This window comes from Macaca fascicularis, chromosome 13 (assembly GCF_037993035.2).
Source record: "Macaca fascicularis isolate 582-1 chromosome 13, T2T-MFA8v1.1".
Classification (NCBI taxonomy): Eukaryota; Metazoa; Chordata; class Mammalia; order Primates; family Cercopithecidae; genus Macaca; species Macaca fascicularis.
Genome location: NC_088387.1, coordinates 78667469 through 78687114, shown reverse-complemented (window position 1 = coordinate 78687114; position 19646 = coordinate 78667469). Strand labels below are relative to the sequence as shown.

Below are 19646 nucleotides of genomic sequence, written 5' to 3'. Positions count from 1 at the left end.
AGAAAATAAAAAAATTTAAAAAGCTGTTTATGTAATATGATAGACCTGAAGGGCCAGCAGTGCTATTAAAATTGACTTCTCCTAACTCAAATGTATTACTCTAAAACGATTTTTCAACCCCAGCACTACTAACATTCCCCAAATGTTATTTCTTTGTTGTCAGATAATTCTTTGTTGTGGGGGCTGTCCTGCATGCTACAGGATGTTTCCTAGCCCTTAGCCGCTATCCATCTTATGCTAACAGCACACCACCAATAGTGACAACCAACAGTATTTTCAGACACTGCCAATGCCCTCGTGGGGAAAAATGACTCACAATGGAGAATGATTGCACTAGGCGTTCTATTATATACACTGACATCATGTACTCTATTTACTTCTGGGAGATGACAGTACAGTCTACGTGCTTATGACGCGCCTGACTTGTTTATTCATTCAGCAAATACTTGTTGACATCTGCTTATGTGCCTTCCAAGCAAAATGAACAGCACATATCAAGGCCCTGGGGCAGGACAAGGTCTGGTTATTAGAGGAAGGTCCATGGAGTTAGGGATGAATGAAAGGAGGAAAGCAGTATGAGATGAGGTTGGAGAGGTAGGCTGGGTCAGGTCATTTTGGTGCTTATAAGCAACTGTTAGAGATTTAGATTATTTTAATTATGATGGTAAATGACTAATGGGTTTTAAGTAGGGAATTAAGTGAATCTCATCTTTTTTTTTTTTTTTGAGATGGAGTTTCACTCTTGTTGCCCAGGCTGGAGTGCAGTGGCGCGATCCTGGCTTACTGTAACCTCCGCCTCCTGAGTAGCCAGGATTATAGGCATGCACCACCGTGCCTGGCTAATTTTGTATTTTTAGTAGAGACGGGGTTTCACCATGTTGGCCAAGCTGGTTTTGAACTCCTGACCTCAGGTGATCCACCTGCCTCGGCCTCCCACAGTGTTGGGATTACAGGCGTGAGCCACTGCGCCTGGCCTCATCTGTTTTTTTAAAAGGTCCTTCTCCCTATATAGAGTATAAATTGAAGGGAGCAAGAATATATGTAGACTTGGTGGCTCACACCTATAATCCCTGCACTTTGGGAGGCTGAGGCAGGCAGATCACTTGAGGCCAGGAGTTTGAGACCAGCGTGGACAACACAGTGAAACCCCGTCTCTACTAAAACTGCAAAAATCAGTAAGGCGTGGTGGCAGGAGCCTTTAGTCCCTGCTACTTGGGAGACTGAGGTGGGAGAACTGCTTGAACCTGGGAGGTGGAGGCTGCAGCGAGCTGAGATCGCGCCACTGCACTCCAGCCCAGGCGACAGAGCAAGACCCTCACACACACACACACACACACACACACACACACACACACACACACGCACAAACAACATATGCAGACAGGCCAGATATGAGGCAAATGCAGTTGTCCAAGCAAAAGATGAGGCTGGCTTGCACAAGTATAGCAGTGTAGAGAATAAGGGTACAGAAGTTGATGATATCAGTAGATTAGAAAGCAAGTTTAAAAAAAAAGGTGGGTTCCTTGATCCCGAGGTTCCTCTTGAGAAACTGGGTGAATGGTAGTCTCATTTGCTGAAGATGGAAAGGCCAGGACTGTGCATAGGCCAGGGGGTAAAATTAAGAGTTTACAATTGCTCAGATGGGAAGACACTGTCTCCTAAACTAATGAGGGGTGCAAGGGAGACAATCTCGACTTCCTAGAAGCTTATGATTTGAGGCAATAACATATAATATGTGGGAGCAGGGTCTAAAGCAAGTGACTAAGGTGAATATTGTGTAAAGTAAAAAATGACCCTTGAATTATGTTCAGCACAGAGATACTAAAGAGACAGTACCTTTGTGTCCCCACTAAACAGTGGGACACCATTTCACTGTTCACTGCAGGGCACGTCCTTATTGAGAAAAAGTCAACATTTGAATTGCTAATAGTTTCTCTCTCTTTCATTTCTTAACTTGGCACATATTTAGCAAGTTAAATGGGTTCTATGTGCAATGAAATGAAATTAATTTCACTTAAAAAGTAAAATACTGACCAATAAAAATTACTGTCTAATAAACTGTTACACAGATGCATAGGGATTCAGTCAATGAAAGATCTAAGTAAGGTGGAGTGAAGAAGAAAAAGCTGTCTGAAGAATGTGGAGTTTTCACAGGAAGAGGTCACAGATTAAGAGGTCAGAGTGATCTGTGATCACCTGGATCTCCAATCTCCAATTTCTCAGATCTTAAAAACAATTCAGTGAAAAAAGTAGATTTAACTCCTTCAAAAGGATCGACATATGAAGATGAGGAAGAGAGGAGTAGGTAGCCAAAACACAGTGGAGGAATATAAATAGGAAAGCAAAAGTTTATGTATAATATTTCTTAATATCGGAGGAAACTGAGGCCAAGAAGCCAACCAGCAAGGTTCCCAATGAAGTTGCCATCTAAGTGAAACAAGAAATCAAGATTCCCTATATTTTTATGGAAAATAGTATGGTAGCTCCTCAAAGCATTAAAAATAGATTACCAAGTAACCCTGCAATACTACATATAGGGATATATCCCAAAGAATTGAAAGTAGGGTTTCAAAGAGATATTTGTACAGCCATGTTCACAGCAGCATTATTCACAATAGCCAAAGGTGGAAGTAAACCAAAAGTTCATTGACAGATGAATAAACAAAATGTGGTATATCATGCAAAGGAATATTATTCAGCATTAAAAATTCTGACATATGCCACAACACAGATGAACCTTGAAACATAATGCAAAGTGAAGCCAGTCACAAAAAGATAAATACTATATGATTTTCCTTACATGAGGTATCAAAAGTAGTCAAACTTATAGACACAAGGAATAGAATGGTAGTTGCTAGGGGCTGAGGGAAAGGAGAAATAGGGCAGTGTTGTTTAATGGGTATAGAGTTTCAGTTCTGCAAGATGAAAAAGTTCTGGAGACTGGCTGCACAACAATGTGACCACACAACATTACTAAACTGTGCACTTAAAAATGGTTAAGATAGTAAATTTTATGATATGTGTCTTTTATCACAATTAAAAAAATTTTAATTAAAAATTCCCTGCATTCAAGTCAGTATTATTCAATATTGTATACTGTATTCAATAAGATTTTGGGGGCATGTTTTGAATTTTCTGACTACAGGATTCTTCCTGTAGTTAAAAAGCCTTGTGGGTGAACTACACATTTACCTAACATTACCAACTGGTGTTGTGAGTCTGCATTAATTAAATGTTCTGAAAAATCCATTTTGACTTCTTTTAATCCTTTACCAAAACAAAAAACAAAAATCTAGCAACAGGTGCTGGTTTGAAATAGCAAAGTCTATCATTAGAGGCAAGCTACAAGACTGTAGTAACTGTGGGGAGAGGAACAATTATCAAGTGACGTTGCAACACTGGGATGGTAAAGACCTACTTTCCCGCTTTTCTAAAGTTCACTTCTTTTCCAGTCTCTCTACTATTATGTTGAAAAGAAAAAAGCCTATAGACCAAAATCCTAGGCAAAGTTTAATTTTTTAAAAACCTTCTCCATTGCAGACTCTTTAAAAAGTAGGCTTATCATTAAAGATATGGTTAGGATGTAGATAATAATTATCAGTGTGTCATCTATCAGTCATCTTAAGGAGGTACAAAAGTTCATATAAAATATCATATACTTGTGCTGAACCATCAACTTTACTTGCCATACAAATCTAGTTTATCCTTGCTCAAAGCTAAAAGCCCTCTCAACCTCTTTAGCCCCTTATCTTCATCAGCTCCACTCCATACCACTTTTTGTTTTTGAAAGAGGGTCTTGCTCTGTTGCCGAGGCTGGAGTGCAGTGGTGTGATCACAGCTCACTGCAGCCTTGATCTTCTGGATTCAAGTGATCCTCCCACCTCAGCCTCCCCAGTAGCTGGAACTGCAGGTGTGTGCCACCATGCCTGGCTAATTTTTTTTTTTTTTTTTTTGTAGAGACAGGGTCTATGTTTCCCAGGTTGGTCTGGAACTCCTGGCCTCAAGTGATCCTCTTGTCTCAGGCTCCCAAAGTGCTGCCAGGGTTAAAGGCATGAGTCACTGTGCTCGGCCCACACCATTTTTTAAATCTGTTGATAACTTCCTTTTAATTTACCTATACTGAAACCCACTTAAAATTTAACAATTAGACTCACCACCTCAACTCAACATAGTTCTTTTTTTCTCTTCTCCAGTCCCCCAACATCTATCCAACCTAACATCACAAGTCAGAAAACCTATTGGCTCAAATTCTCTGACTTTTTTCTCTAGTTCACTGTCTATAGCAATGACACCTCTCTTAACAGTAGCTTTCCAGCTGTGAAACTGAAGTAGTACCACCACCCTGCCCCTATCTTTTAGGATGAGAATGTCATGAGGCCCAAGAGTTTACACGTACTGATGACCTACTTGATCTTCATAAGATATATCATGTGCAATTACAATTATTATTGTTATCTCTGCCCCCGTTTCCCACAACTCTTACTTCATGCCCCTTGATCTTGACCACAAAACATTGTGTTACTAAATTGCTCAGTCTCCTGCTTCCTTCACTCCTGCCTTTGAGCAGTCTCGCCAGCTGCCCTTTAAACTTGGAAGAGTCTCCTGTTGTGTCTGCCAAGCTAATACCACGAGCTATTTCAAACGTGTCCTCCTTACTCATGTCTCCCTGCCCACTTCTCCACATGAATGACCAGGAGCACCCTTCCTAGAGTAGAACAAGTGATAAAATGAAATCCAGAACACTTTTTGTCCATTAAATATTTGAGCTTAGAAATTTCAGGGTCTTCTTAGGGCTCGTCATGGTCCTTTAATCTCAAAAGCAGATTACTTTGTGACATACAGTATCTATCACTTGGGGGATACACCTTTTTATCCTTTAGATCTGAAAACAATAACTTATCTCTCATATTAACTAGGTTTTGTACATTATGTCCCTCTCTTGCACACTTAAACCAGTATTGTTCAAATTTGTCTGATCACAAGAATCAGCTAGGTTGCTCATTAAGAAGGCAGATTCTGGGGTCCTACCTCAGGCCTTCATGACCAAAACCTCCAGGACAGGCACTTGGGAATCCATATCCTCATCAGTGCCCCAAGTAACTCTCCTGTCAGGTAAGGCTGGGAAACACTGACAGCCTATAAAATCTTCCTGTTTTTGTCAGTGCCCTAACAACCAGAGATCTGAAGACATAAAGGCAAATGATGTAACTCTTCAGAATTCAGTCATGAAATTTCTATATCCTCCAGTCATGCTGTGAGTATGGACTGAAAATTAATTTGGACTTAAAATTAACACTATGTGATTTTTGTACTCCAACGTTTCTATTTCAGGTTTGTTGGTTGTGTCTCCCCAGCCATGCTGTAAGATCCCAGTGAAGAATTTATAGTGCTTTATATCTATTCAGTGCTTAATTAGCAAAGTATTGAGCATTTAATTGAAACTCAATTAAAACCTTACTGATTAATCAGTAAAGCCACCACCCAGTTAAAAAAAACTCCATGTCTTAAAGCCTACCTGAATAGCACTGAATCCTTCCCATATCATCAGTTAATGAGGAGAATCAGAATGCAAACTTAGGGTTTGCCTCTTGGCCTGAAAGAGGAAAGTAATTATTTGGCGATTTGGCCAGATTTCTAAAAACTTTTGTTATACCTTGTCTGACTGCCTGGATTTCTCATAATAGAGTCAACTTCCTTTCATCCCTCATGTATTACTGCTTTGACCCTGTGTTCTTTCCACCATCACGCTGGAGAGATCTCAGAGTTAATGATTTGCATCTGACAGTGCACCATAAAAATTCAAGTGGCAGGCCGCTTTTGGGAAAGGACATACAGCAACACCCTTCTCACAGACAAACAGAAGTTTCATGTTGAACACTGCAAATGTTCAAGGATGCTTATCTGAAAACATTCAAAACATGAAGATCATTCTAGATTAAAATATATCAAACAAAATGGAATAGAGGCCCCTTTTTAAAACAGTGAAAGATCATCACTTATATAATATCCAAAAAAATAAAGTTAAGCAAACAATAGGAAGCTAATTTACTCAAGAAGTTAATACTGAACACAAAAGTTTCAATAAGGGTGTATCACAGCTATGTTCAACATTACATTTTTCTAAAGGATGAAACTACTCTCTGTGAAATAAAAAGCGTCAAATGTAAGTAATGAATGGTCTGAATAATGAGATTCATCCCTGAAACTCAGTAGATTTCAAAATCAATGCACAGGGGCAAGGCTATTTATAAACTCTACTTCCCATCAACCTCAGCAAGATGTCAACTAACAATAACAAGTTAATGTTTTCCAGTAATCTTCGCTGTGCTATTTAATTGCCAGCACTCAGGCCAAGGTAAACTCCGCAGTAACAAAAGAGCTAACATCACAATCAAAGAACAAGATTAATGAATATTACATTTCTGCTTTGAAGTGAACACTGAAAAACATGCCCACAACATTTTCTTTTTCAGCCTCTGGAGTTTGAATTGTGCCAAATAATTAACATAGTAACTTGAAGGTAGATTTTTATAATATTTATTCTATTTTTAATTAACCATAAAGCTTCAGTCCTTGGGGAACCTTTTTAGATAAAGAATATCCTCTTCATAATACAATAAAGCATATAATTCCTTAAATTATCAAATATAATTTTTAAACGCTGACCACCACTCCTAATGCAATTTTTTAAAAGTAGCAATACAACTTGAAGTTCCAAATCTGAAATGTATAGCTTGATGAGTTTTTACATATGTCTAATTATATATTATAACATTCTTTTGCAGTGGTGGTTAAATGGTAGAATTCCCACACTGATTAGAATGTTAATAGTAGATACTGATTTTTCATAATATAAGAAAGAGCAATGCTCACTTTTTGTTGAGAGGGGAATGAACTTTCACAAGTAAATTGTCTCTTTATGTTAAACAATATTCAGTAAGAAAGTGCTCTTATAAAAATAAAGACAAAGAAAAAAACAAAACATGCATTCTTTTCTTTGTCACAGAGAGATCACTGACTTGATTTTCAAACTCTTTGATTCTTTTGTGAACTCACCCCTGAATGCATCAACTCCTTGGCAAATAAAATAAATTAAACCTTCACAGTTTCTTCAACTAAAAACTATTTTGCTGTCCATGGACTGAATTACTTTGGTCTGTTTGTCAAACCTCCACAAGCAATTTGGCCATTTTATTGCTAAGAGGGTCCACTATTTCCCTTTTCTGGTGCACTAAAAAAAATCACTTGCCATTTTAGCAGCTAGGTTCATGTGCTAACTTTCCCCACTGTTTAAATATCTACTCCCCAAGTTAGTGATGGATTATAAAACCCAGGCCCCACGATATTCACCTCATGCTGGATTTCTGATGGTTGGGATAACTCGTTCCTGGGCGCTGAGTTTTTGTCATCATTCATCCAAATGTATTCTCCCATCTTTGGGCTGCCTGTTGTCACCCTCTCACAATATAAACTTCTTTCTTAGTAGTCTCCAAAGACTATGTGGTCAGCTAAACAATTTTTAAACATCAGTGGCAAATGTCTAAGAATGTGCATACAACAAACTAACTGGGAAAAGACTAATCTGAATGCATGAGAAATCTATTTAAACAAAAAAAATAAGTTTTAAAGAGCTGCTACTTTTATTACTTAAATACGATGAGTAATGTGAACTAAAACACACAACTGTCAAGTACTGTTTCTGTTCTGAACCTGATACATTCAGAAGATTCATTAATAATAAACATCATGGAGGAAGGTACATTTTTGTAGTCCATGTGTCAGAATTACACAAATAAAACAAAACCCTAAAATAGTAAAATTCAAATTAATGAGATTTCTTCTTTATTCTAGAAAAATCTCACTCTTTTTAATGATGAAGTGATAGGTGAAGTGGTCATTAAACTTGGAGTTCTAGGGTCAGGAGTTTCTAACTCCTCCGGGAACTTTGTATTGTAGGGTGTGAAGGTCCTCAAATCCCCACCCACTCAACATAGCCAACAGAAGAGGGTTTCTGCAACATGAGTTTTCTTGTTCTGCTATGCAGCATTCCTGTTCATGTCACCAAAAAGGAAACAGGCCATACAAACTGCATTTCAAAGTGGCTTGACCTCCAACGTGACAAATATAGAGTATTAGTCTAATAAGTATTTATTATTATTTTTGAGACAGATTCTCACTGTCGCCTAGGCTACAGTGCAATGGCGCAATCTCAATCTCCTCCACAGTAGCTGGGGTTACAGGTGTGCGCCACCACACCTTCGCTAATTTTTTGTATCTTTAGTACAGACGGGGTTTTACTATGTTAGCCAGGCTGCTCTTGGACTCCTGGCCTCAAGTGGTCTGCCCAACCACTATGCCCAGCCAAGTCTAGTAAGTATTTAAACTTTCCGTTGGAATACCCACCCAAAAAACTTACTTCTAATGCTGCCAATAGGAAAAGAAAGAGGAAAAAAAGAAAAGAAAACACTATCCCTATCACACCCTTTGAATTACTCAAAAACAACATTAATTCATTCATTTAACAAACATGTATTGGGTGTTTAAGGTTAAATGTTATGGGAGTGTACAAAATAACAACAAGTTTACATGGTTATTTAAAGTACAATATATAACACACAGTTTAAATAATAAATGATGTTCAAGAATTAAAAACAAAAAGCCCAACATTTTCACTATCCCTGTGAAAACTCAACTTTAAAAGATTACTAGAACTGTTTATTCTCTTGATGCAAGTTATTATTGGCATCCAATTATTTCTATTTTCTCTCTAAAATAATTTGTGTTAGTAACATGACCAGGTTCTCTTAAGGAAAAAAATTAACAGCTTGTAATAAATCTCAGTTGTTAACTTTTATTTATTTATTTATTTATTTATTCAGACAGGGTCTCACTCTGTCTCCCAGGCTCGGAGTACAGTGGCACAGTTTTGGCTCACTGCAACCCCCACCTCCAACCCCCTCACTGCAACCCAACCTACCGATTCTCCTATCTCAGCCACCCAAGTAGCTGGGATTACAGGTGCACACCATCAGGCCCGGCTAATTTTTGTATTTTTAGTAGAGACAGGGTTTCACCATGTTGGCCAGGCTGGTCTCGAACTCCTTGGCCTCATGTGATCTGTCCACCTCAGCCTCCCAAAGTGCTGGGATTACAGGCATGAGCCACTGAGCGTGGCCAAGTCTAGTAAGTATTTAAACTCTCCATTGGAATACACCAGGAAAGCTTATTTCTAATATTACCAACAGATTTCTTTGTATTGATCATAACATCTTTCTAGTTCCCTTATTAATGAGTTAAATAAAATCTTATATGCATGTTTATTTTATATTTGCCTGAGAGTGATTTTACCTTTATGAAATTATACTTTAACAATGTCAGTTTTCCCCAAATTGCTCTACAGATGCAACACAATCTCAATCAAAAAAATTTCATCTATCCTTACTATTTATTGCTGCACATCAATTTTCGAATTTTGGAATTACACTATCAAGTGAAAGTTTAAAAAGTTAAAATTTTTGTTGGACATGCATTAAAGCCTATGTTTAGAGAAAACTGACATCTTTATAATACTTAGTCTGATCAAAAACATGTAATATTCTTGAGGAAAGCCCAAGAGAATCAATGGAAAACACATTAGTGCACAAAAGATCTTTACAAATGATATTGCAAATGAGAGTTAGGTGACAAGGTACAGTATGGTACTGAAGTTAGGAATATAGGCTCTGAACTTTGGATCTGCCACTTTCTAGCTATACGAGCCTCATTTTCCTCACTGTAAAACAGTATTCACTTTCTAGAACCGTTATGAGAATTCAATTAGCAAATATATGTAGGTGCATCTAAGTGTTTGACCCAGAGTTAGTGCAATAAAAGTGATGACTAATAGTATTATTACAAAGCAAATATACAGAAGTCAATAATTTTCAAAAGTAAAACAGCACAATCAAAAGATACAACCAATAAAAGTACCCACTGATAACAGCAATAAGAAATATTTTAAAAATGCATTCTATATGAAGGAACCTTTAAAATGTAATGCTGTTGACATATAAGGATACAAAAAAATGGAAAGGCATAAACCATTAAATAACACAAAATTAAACATGTTATATACAGTTAGTAAGTTAACAGTGAATGTGATCCTAATTTTAAAAATGACAATAAAAGGTAGGGGACTATACAAATTGATTTAAAGTTCATAAAATATTGAAAAAGTAATACTGAAGGGGAATTAGTCTCCACCAAATTGTAAAACACATATTATAAAGCTACTGTGAGCAACTGGTGTGTGAATAAATTGTTCAAAGGAAAAGACTAAAAAATCTGGAAAATAATAGCAACTACATACTGAAACTCAGTATATGACAAAGACAGCTTTCAGTCTGGGGAGGTAAGATTTATTTTCTAATAAATGGTCGTGGACCAAAAAGAAAAAAAAAAAAAACAGAAAAACCATGTAAATGATAGTTACCATTTATTAAGAAACTATACCATGCCAGCCACTATACTGCGAATTTGTACATGTAACATCTCTATTCCTTACAGCATCCTTGCCAAGTATGTGTTATTATTTCGCAGAGGGGTAAGCTTCAGTTCAGAGTTTAAGTGACTTGCCCTAGACCAAGTATCTAGAAAATGGGGAAAGAGAATATCAAGTTCAGGTCTGCCTGGATCCAAAACTTCTTTACATTGTATCATCCTCTAGCCACCACATAATCCAGTTTGTCAATGAAACTATCAATGGAGCAATAAACACTGCAAGATTACAAACTGTGTATACCAAGTAGGAATGAAGTAAGTATAATAAAACACAGTATTTTATCTCTATTCTTCTTAATTTTAAAATGATAAGTACACTTGGGGTCCCTGTGTGATTTATACTTTATCATTGTAGCTTCTTAGCTTTTCAATTACTGGATGACATCTAAGATGAATGCACCTTACACAAAATTCTTTCCAAAAGAGGAGCATTAAAGTGAAGCTAGCATGCACTTCAAAATAATTTTACACAGAGGAAAATTTCGTAACTGTTTTCTTTTTCTAAACACAAGGTCACAATTTTAGGAAACTGAAAAATCTGTAGGCCAAAAGAATACAATGCTGGTTATTCTGACTTTCCTCTGCTGGGCAGTAAACCTCTTGCACTTCTATTTTTGAAAACTGAGGTATCCCTTTAATCTTGTTACAGAACTGCTGACAGTGTTAAGACAGCAAAGGAAAATTGGCCCGGGGCCTGTACTAGGAAGGTCTCCAAGAAAAGGAATAAAACAAAGCACAAACATGCAAAAGCATTTTGCAAGATAATTTTGTGAAATCAGTGTCAGTGTTCACAACCCAACACAAGAAAAACCACCCAACTGCAAGCCATTTCAGACTAAAAGGGGCCCCTGAAGCCAGATCAACATTGTGAAACCCTCAGAGCCAATATTTACAACACGGTTAAAGTTGTACCTGTAGAAAACAGAACATCCCTCCTCTCTGGCCTCTCCAAGGATTCTACACATAACTAGTAACACTCTCTTCTATTTTATTCAGTGTATATAAAGATACAGTTCAGAATGCACACGGCTTCCCTTGTTTTACTACATTCAGATGGTCAAGACACAAGGACACCCTGCTGTATGCACTCCTGAAATAATACCCTCATTATGATGATTTGTTTTCTACAAACACCTGAGACAATTGAGCCAACATTTTTAAAACAGAGAACCATCTGCTCTTCAAAAATGGCTTCCATTTGGCTCAAGTCATTTTCAAAATTTTCTTTAATTCTATAGCTGAAAATACACAGAAGCAATGTCTCTTTCCCAAACTACATGTGGTGTTAGAGATTTACTAGGATGCCCTCAGACAATGATAAAGATCCATATTCTAAACATTCCGTCTCGGTTACTGAAGGCCACATGTTAAATGAATGAAGTCTATTTCTGTCTCACTTAGAAGCAAAACACTTAACACCTGCTTGGAATCAACAGCGAAGACTCTTACTAGGTTTCTGAGCCCCAAATACCACACTTGAATTAAGTCAAATGTCAGTTATGACTGACATTCAGAAGGGCTTCGCAGAGGCTCTGGCAACCTAGATACATGCAGCTCACTTATCTCTATCCATCACTACTCTGAGGCAAACAAAATCTGTTTTTTTATGTGAGATGACTAGAAAGGAGGGTGGCCTAGAATGAGTTTGTCCAGGGAATTAAGATTCATGGGATCTGGCTCCTAAATGACTGTGTGACTTCACATGCAGCCAACATTTCAGGAGCCCCTACTATGTGCCAGAGTCAGTGCCAGACACTGGGAGTTTAAGTAGTGAGTGAGGCACGGTCCTCAGTCTCAAAAAAAATCAGGTCACCTCCTCAGGTCTGTTTTCCCATTCATGGAGTACACAGCTCAAAGGCCACCTACAGGTTTAAAATTCTATGACTCAACACAACCTATTCTTGGGCAGAACATAGCCCTGGGAGTGGCACAATATCGCGGAAAGAGAAGGCGGCAGTGGGGAGTTGGGATAAACAATAGCATCTCCTCTGAGCTACCTGTGGAAGAGTCTGCAAATGCCTTTGGCAAAATTATAAATTGTTTAGAATTGTTTAGAGTTTAGATAATGGTCCTTTCCTACTTGAATATTTAATATGCTCCTATATGTGCCATTACCACAGGCCTGGAAGAGGGATCAACCTGATAACTCATTCACAACAAGGGATTTGAAAATTCAGTCAATGCTTGACTGAGGTGACACATGACGTTTCCCCCCTCCTCTTTAGACATAGATTTTGTTTTTTTTAAAGGAAAAAATGTGTTAAATATACAAAGCTCAATGGCAAGAAAGGGAATCTCCAAATGCCAGATATGAAGAAGGAACTTAGAGCCATGGTGACCGATGAGGTGCAGTGACCCACAGGGGAATTAGATGCTGAGCTGAGAGCACTGCACAGAGCTTACAGCGATGAAAAACTGTTTCACTCACTAGAAAGCTCCATCATCTGATTGGGGATATGGCAAAGAATCTGTTACCTTGGGGCCAGAGGTGAAAAATTTGTTCCTTATAAGGAATCAGAATTTCAGGTTTGAGAGAGGCATATGGAGTACAGGAACAAGAAATTTACAAAATGCTGGGTCTTGACCTATGATATCTATAGGAAGGACCCTAAAAGGTTAAACGCAAAACTACCAGAGACAACTGCCTCTACCATCCAGTGCACAGGTGACTGCCAGGAAAAACGGTTCCTGAAGACGAGCTAAAAAACAATTACAACCCTTGGGAAAGGCACCAGACACAGCAAAAGGCAGAATTCACATTCCAGGAACTACAGAAAACCAGTAACTTGAAAAAGACTAAGGTAAACAGATACCTTGTAGAATGTCCCTCAATTTGGGTTTGTATAGTATTTTCACACAATTAGATAGAGGTCATAGGTTTTGGAGAAAATATTGCAGAGGTGATGTTGGGCATTTAAGAAGAAATGAATAGAAAACAGTCAAAGAGATAATGAAAAGACTAAAAGAAATAAACAGAATTACCATGAGAAAATAAGAGGCAGATCTCAGGGTGGGATGGGGAACAGACACCTTCACTGAAGTAGAAAATTTCATGACAGAATGAAATACTTATTTCACCTGCGTCACTATAGGCAACTGAAAATGGAATCAGTAAACTAGAAAATATATCTGAAGAACTAATCAAGAATAAAGTCGAGAGATAAAAATTGGAGAGAACTGTGAAATGACAATATTCAAAGAGACGGAGATAAAGAATATTCTGGAATTTAACAAAGATATTAGTTCATATCAAGGGACTTCACCAAGTCTTGAGTATAATAAATACAACCAATGATCACCTAGGAACATCATAATAAAACTGTAAGCCATCAATAACAGAAAAATCTTAAATGCCACAAAAAGTAGATAATCTACAAAGGAATGACAATCAAACTGATGATAGCTGTCTCATTATAATAACAGATGTCACAGACAATACAATGGTATCTTCTTTTTTCTTTTTGAGATGGAGTCTCGCTTTGTTGCCCAGGCTGGAGCACCGTGGCATGATCTGGGCTCACTGCAACCTCCGCTTCCAGGGTTCCAGTGATTCTTTTGCCTCAGCCTCCTGAATAGCTGGGATTACAGGCACCCACCACCAGGCCTGGCTAATTTTTGTATTTTTATTAGAGATGGGGTTTCTGCATGTTGGCCAGGCTGGTCTCAAACTCCTGACCTCAGGTGATCCGCCTGCTTTGGCCTCCCAAAGTGCTGGGATTACAGACGTGAGCCATCGCACCAGCCTAATAATATCTTCAAAGTGTTGAAGGAAATAAGTGTCAACCTGGACAACCTCAACTACAGGATAAGACAGAAACTGAGTAAGACAGAAACAGAAATCAGAAGAAAGGAGTGGAACGCAAGAAAAAATAATGAACAGAGAAATTGGTTAAATATGTTAGCAAGCATAAATACTGAGTGTAAAATAATAAAAATAATGACTGATTAAAACCAAGGTAGGCCCAGCAGACAATAATAATGTAGAAGACAGGAAAAGCAAATTCAGTTACAGTATTCTAATGTCCATATCTTCTGGAGAGGAGAAAATAAAGATAATATCTTTAAGATTTTATGGACAACCTCTTAAAAAGATAGAGATGGAGTCTATAACTTCCAAAAGAATAAGGAAAAAAATGAAGAGAGAGTTAAAAAAACACACAACTATTTAATACAATTGTAAAAGGAAAGAAAACAAGCAGCAAAGAAAAATGTGTTAAAGAGAAAATGTGAAATAATAGAACCAAAAAAGTTCAATATCAAGAATCATAATTAATGTAAATGGATTAAAATAGCCTACTAAAAGACAAGAACGATAAAAACCACAATGAGCTATTATAATTCTACACACTTACTAGAACAGCTAAAACCCAACAAGCTGGTGACACCAAGTGCTGACAAGGACTGAGAGCAACAGGAACTCTCATTCACTGCTAGTGGGAATGCAAAATGGTACAGTCATTTTGGAAGATAGCCAGATTCTTATAAAGTTAAACACAGACTCACCACATGACCCAGCAATCTGCTAGGTACTTACCCAACTGATTTAAAAACTTATGTTCACATAAAAACCAACTTACAAATATGTATAGTACCTTTCTTCATAACCGCACCAAAGTGGGAGCAACCAAGATGTCCCTCAATAGGTGAACAGGGTAAACAAACTTGGTATATCCATAAAATGAAACAGTATTCAGCAATACAAAGAAGCTGTGGCTTCAATATGGATGAATATTAAATGTATTTTGCTAACTGAAAGAAGCCAGAATGAAAAGGTTATACATATTTTATGATTCCACTCACATGACATTCTAGAAAGGGCAAAACCACTGGATGGAAAAATCAGTGGTTGCCAGAGGTTTGTGGAAATAGGAATGCTTAGGCGAACTACAGGAAATTTTTTAGGGTGTGGAACTAACCTATATGATATTGTAGTGGTGGGTACAGGATCCTATATACTGGTTAAAATGCACAGAACTTTATAGTACAAAGATAAAGTTTAATGTATGCAAATTTAAAAAAAATCAACCAGGAGATCAGTACAAAAGAACCCAATTGTGGTGAAAGAATCTAACTGTGCTCTATAAATAACTTTGAAAAATGATGTTCTAACTAGAAGCTGTAAGACTAAAGACAAAAGAAATGTATATACAGTATTCTAGTAGGTAAGGTTTTTTTCTCCCATTAGTATGGGTTAAAAATTCTGAAACATCTGTGCAACTATACTAGGACTCGAGGAAATAAATGAGTAGTAGATGACAGGAGCTAGGTTTCTCACTGTTGGACAAAGGTTACAGATAATGCAAGTCAGAAAGCTAAAATGAACCACGTAGTACTGGAGTAGAGTCAAAGACATCAGTATGAACTCTTGTTTAGTTTAAATACAGTTGCAGAAGGACAGAAACAGAAATAGACATGTGTGCATAAATGGGTTAGTATACATATATGGATTTCCTAGCTCTGTCCACTGAGAGGGCCTAGAAGAGATAACACCCCAGTAGCCATGAGCATACTCAGTGCCGCAATCTTGGTTTCGAATATCATTCTCCAATAAAAGAAACCAGGTATTGACTATTTCTGTATGTAGAAAAGGGAATATACAAGGTGAGACTAGAACATCTTGTGCCAGAAAGGAAGAAAAATGGCTGGGTGTAGTGGCTCACGCCTGTAATCCCAGCACTTTGGGAGACTGAGGCTGGTGGATCACCTGAGGTCAGGAGCTCTAGACCAGCCTGGCCAACATGACGAAACCCTGTCTCTATGAAAAATACAAAATTAGCTGGGTATGGTGGTGCACGCCTCTAGTCCCAGCGACTTGGGAGGTTGAGACAGGAGAATCACTTGAACCTGGGAGGCAGAGACTGCAGTGAGCTGAGATCGCGCCACTGCACTCCAGGCTGGGCGAGACAGAGTGAGACTTTGTCAAAAAAAAAAAAAAAAAAAAGGAAGAAAAACAAACTGAAAGGATGAAAGCATGACAAAGGCACCCAGGAGCCAACCTGAAAGAGCTCCCAATAGCTAAAACTGAAGCTGAAATAACTGGAGCAACAAAATAAATAATGTAATACTGGATTACAACCCAAAATACAAAATAAATATCTGTGAGTCCATACTGATTGAAATAAATGATTGAACAAATAAATAAATGGGAGAGAAGAGATAAATTTTCCACAGAGAAGAATTCAAAATAAGTAATGTCAATACGCCCCCCACTCAGCTTCAGGAGGTGAAGCTCAACTTCCTTCTCCCAACCCCCTGAGTGTGGGCTGCACTTAGTGATTTGATTCCAAAGAGTAGAGTATGGAAAAGACAGGAGAGGAAAGTAGCTCCACAGTGGAGAAATCTGGCAAACACAACTTCCCAGCCATGTGATTAATGTTAACATCAACAGTGATAAGTCTTTTTTTTTTGGATGGAGTCTTATTCTGTCCCGCAGGCTGGTGTGCAGTGGCATGATCTTGGCCATCAGTGGCATGAACCTCCACCTCCTGGATTCAAGTGATTCTTCTGTCTCAGCCTCCTGAGTGGCTAAGATTACAGGTGTGTGCCACCACGCTCGGCTAATTTTTGTATTTTTAGTGAAGATAGGGTTTGACCATGTTGGCTATGCTGGTCTCAAACTCCTGATCTCAAGTGCTCTGCCCGCGTTGGCCTCCCAAAGTGCTGGGATTATGACGTGAGCCACTGTGCCTAGCCCGTGATAAGTCATATTGATAGCATGTACCCTGGATATGACATGAAGATAATGGCAAACCACCTCAGTGATCTTTCTCCCAAAAACCCATACTCCTAGTCTAACCATTAAAAAAACAGATAAGCCCAAATTGAGGAACTTCCTACAAAGTATCTGACCAGTAGTCCTCAAAACTGTTAACACCATCAAAAACATGAAAAAAGCATGAGAAACTGTCACAGACCAGAAGAGTCTAAGGAGATATGACATCTAAATGTAATGTGGTAACCTGGATGGGATCCTGGAACAGAAAAATGACAGCAGGTGAAAACTCGTGAAATCTGAATAAAGCGTGTGGTGTTAATAGTAATGTACCAATTACTTCCTTAGCCATGACAAATGTTGCATACTAACGTAAGACAGTAACAACGGGAGAAACTAGGTGAGGGGGGCACAGAAACTTTCTGTATTATCTTAGTAACTTTTCAGTATATATAAAACTATTCTTAAGAAGTTTATTTAAAATGAGACAGTGACTATCAGATTGCATACTGAAACAAAATCAGATATATGTTCTTTACGAGAGACAACTAAAACTTAGAGAGACAGAAAGAATGAACATAAAAGATAAAAAAGATATTCAAGAAATACCAAGCAAATCACCATACCAGTACCAGACAAAACTAGAATTTAAGCCAAAAGGCATTAACAGTTATAAAAGAGGAAAATACTTAATGATAAAAGGAACAATTCTCCTTAAAAAGCATTACAATCATAAAGATTCTAGCCACTTCACGGATACTGCTTCTAACTGCTGCACCAAAATGTATAGAATTAAAAAAGAAATAAGACAAATTCATGTATAGGAGCTTTTGACACACTGCTTATAAAATGACAGATTAAGCAGGTTTTAAAAATCAGTAAGAGTATAGAAGATATAAGTAACACAACAGTCTTCCAAGCACACAATTCACAAACTACCACACTACCATACCACAAAAATGGCTTCAAAAAATTCTCAAAGAAGGAATATAATTGTAGATTATGTTCTCTGGCCACAAAATAACATTATAACAAAATTTAACAATAAGACCTCAACATCAATGTTTAAATTTCAAAAAATAATCAATGGGTTAAAAATAAAATATGAAAATTCTCAACTATTTAAAAGTGGACAACAATGAAAGCACCATGTATGAACTTTAATGGGATGGGACTAAAACGGCATTAAATGAACATTTATGGCTCTAAATATACATATTGAAAGAGAAGAAATAATAAAAGATGCATCTAACCACACAGAGATGACTGACAATATCAAAATTGTTCTTGGAAAAGCGAATCAAACCAATCAACCTGGGGCTCACTATATGCTTAGTAATAGGTGTTTTGGAGACAGCGTAAGTAAGACACAATCCCCGCTCTCCATGAGTTCACCATCTTCTTGGTGAAACAAAGAATTAGGTGATAGCTAGAACACAAAGCTATATATCACTTACAGTATTAAGGGTTATCATCAGCATTTTAAGCTAACATACCAGATAATTAGCATCACACCAATCTCCCTGTTGGTCATAGAAACAAAGGCATAACCAATCACTGAATGTTAGGTTCAGTTGGTCCAACCAACTAGCTACTAGCTGGGAGCCCCAGTACAGCATCCTGAAAAAGGCTCATCTGAATTAGTACTTAAACATTAATGAACACAGGAGTTTAACTGGGGATCTTGTGAAAATGCAGATTCTAATTCAAGAGAGTTGAGGTGGCCTAAGATTCTGCATTTCTAACCAGTTCTAAGCAATGCCGATTCTGTGGTCCAGCACCACACTTTGAGTGACAAGGTTCTCTAAACTGTGCCTGACCTCGGGAAATGAGTGCTTACTAACACTCCACAACAACCTATTGCACCTGTGAAAGGTCGATCATTTTTTTTTTTAAAAAGTGAAAGATGTTGTCAATTCTTAAATATATACAAAAATACCAAAAATATTCACTTGAACACAAATTCTTTGGCGGACTTTTTGGAGTTATTTTGCTTCTTTTTTTAACTGAAATTTTAGATGTTTTTAGGCCTCTACCATCACTCCTGGTCTAACTTCTAACACACACACACAGGTTACCCCCCATCTCAGTTTCTCTATATGATTTTTAAAATGACCAAACTTACTCTGATCAATGCAGTGATAGTAAGAGTTAACTTCTGAAATGGATAGACAACTGAAAATTATGCATCTCTACTCATGCTCTCATTCGGGAGGGAGAAGTAAAAATTTAGAGAAACAACAAAGGAGGAAAAGCTAGGACAAGGGGAGAGTAACAAAGTAAATCATACATTTTTCCAGAATAGATGAAATGATGATCTTCAAGACACGTTTACTGAACAATATAGTCCTTCTTCTCTAATGAGGCCGTTGAGCTCTTGGGGAGGGGCAAGGGC

At 37.7% G+C, this 19646-nt stretch overlaps 1 protein-coding gene across 15 annotated transcripts in view; it reads right to left on the bottom strand.

Annotated features, from left to right (window-relative positions):
• Positions 1-19646, bottom strand: part of THADA (THADA armadillo repeat containing) — a 358465-nt gene that overhangs the window by 132621 nt on the left and 206198 nt on the right. Inside the window, exon 31 of one of the 15 annotated variants that reach the window (XM_074011892.1) lies at positions 4173-5593. The exons of the other annotated variants lie outside the window; for them this stretch is intronic. Within the exon in view, the coding sequence (XP_073867993.1) occupies positions 5549-5593 (45 nt within the window). The 3' untranslated portion in view covers positions 4173-5548. Of the gene's footprint in view, positions 1-4172; positions 5594-19646 lie in introns of those variants that run through there. 15 annotated transcript variants of the gene reach the window in all.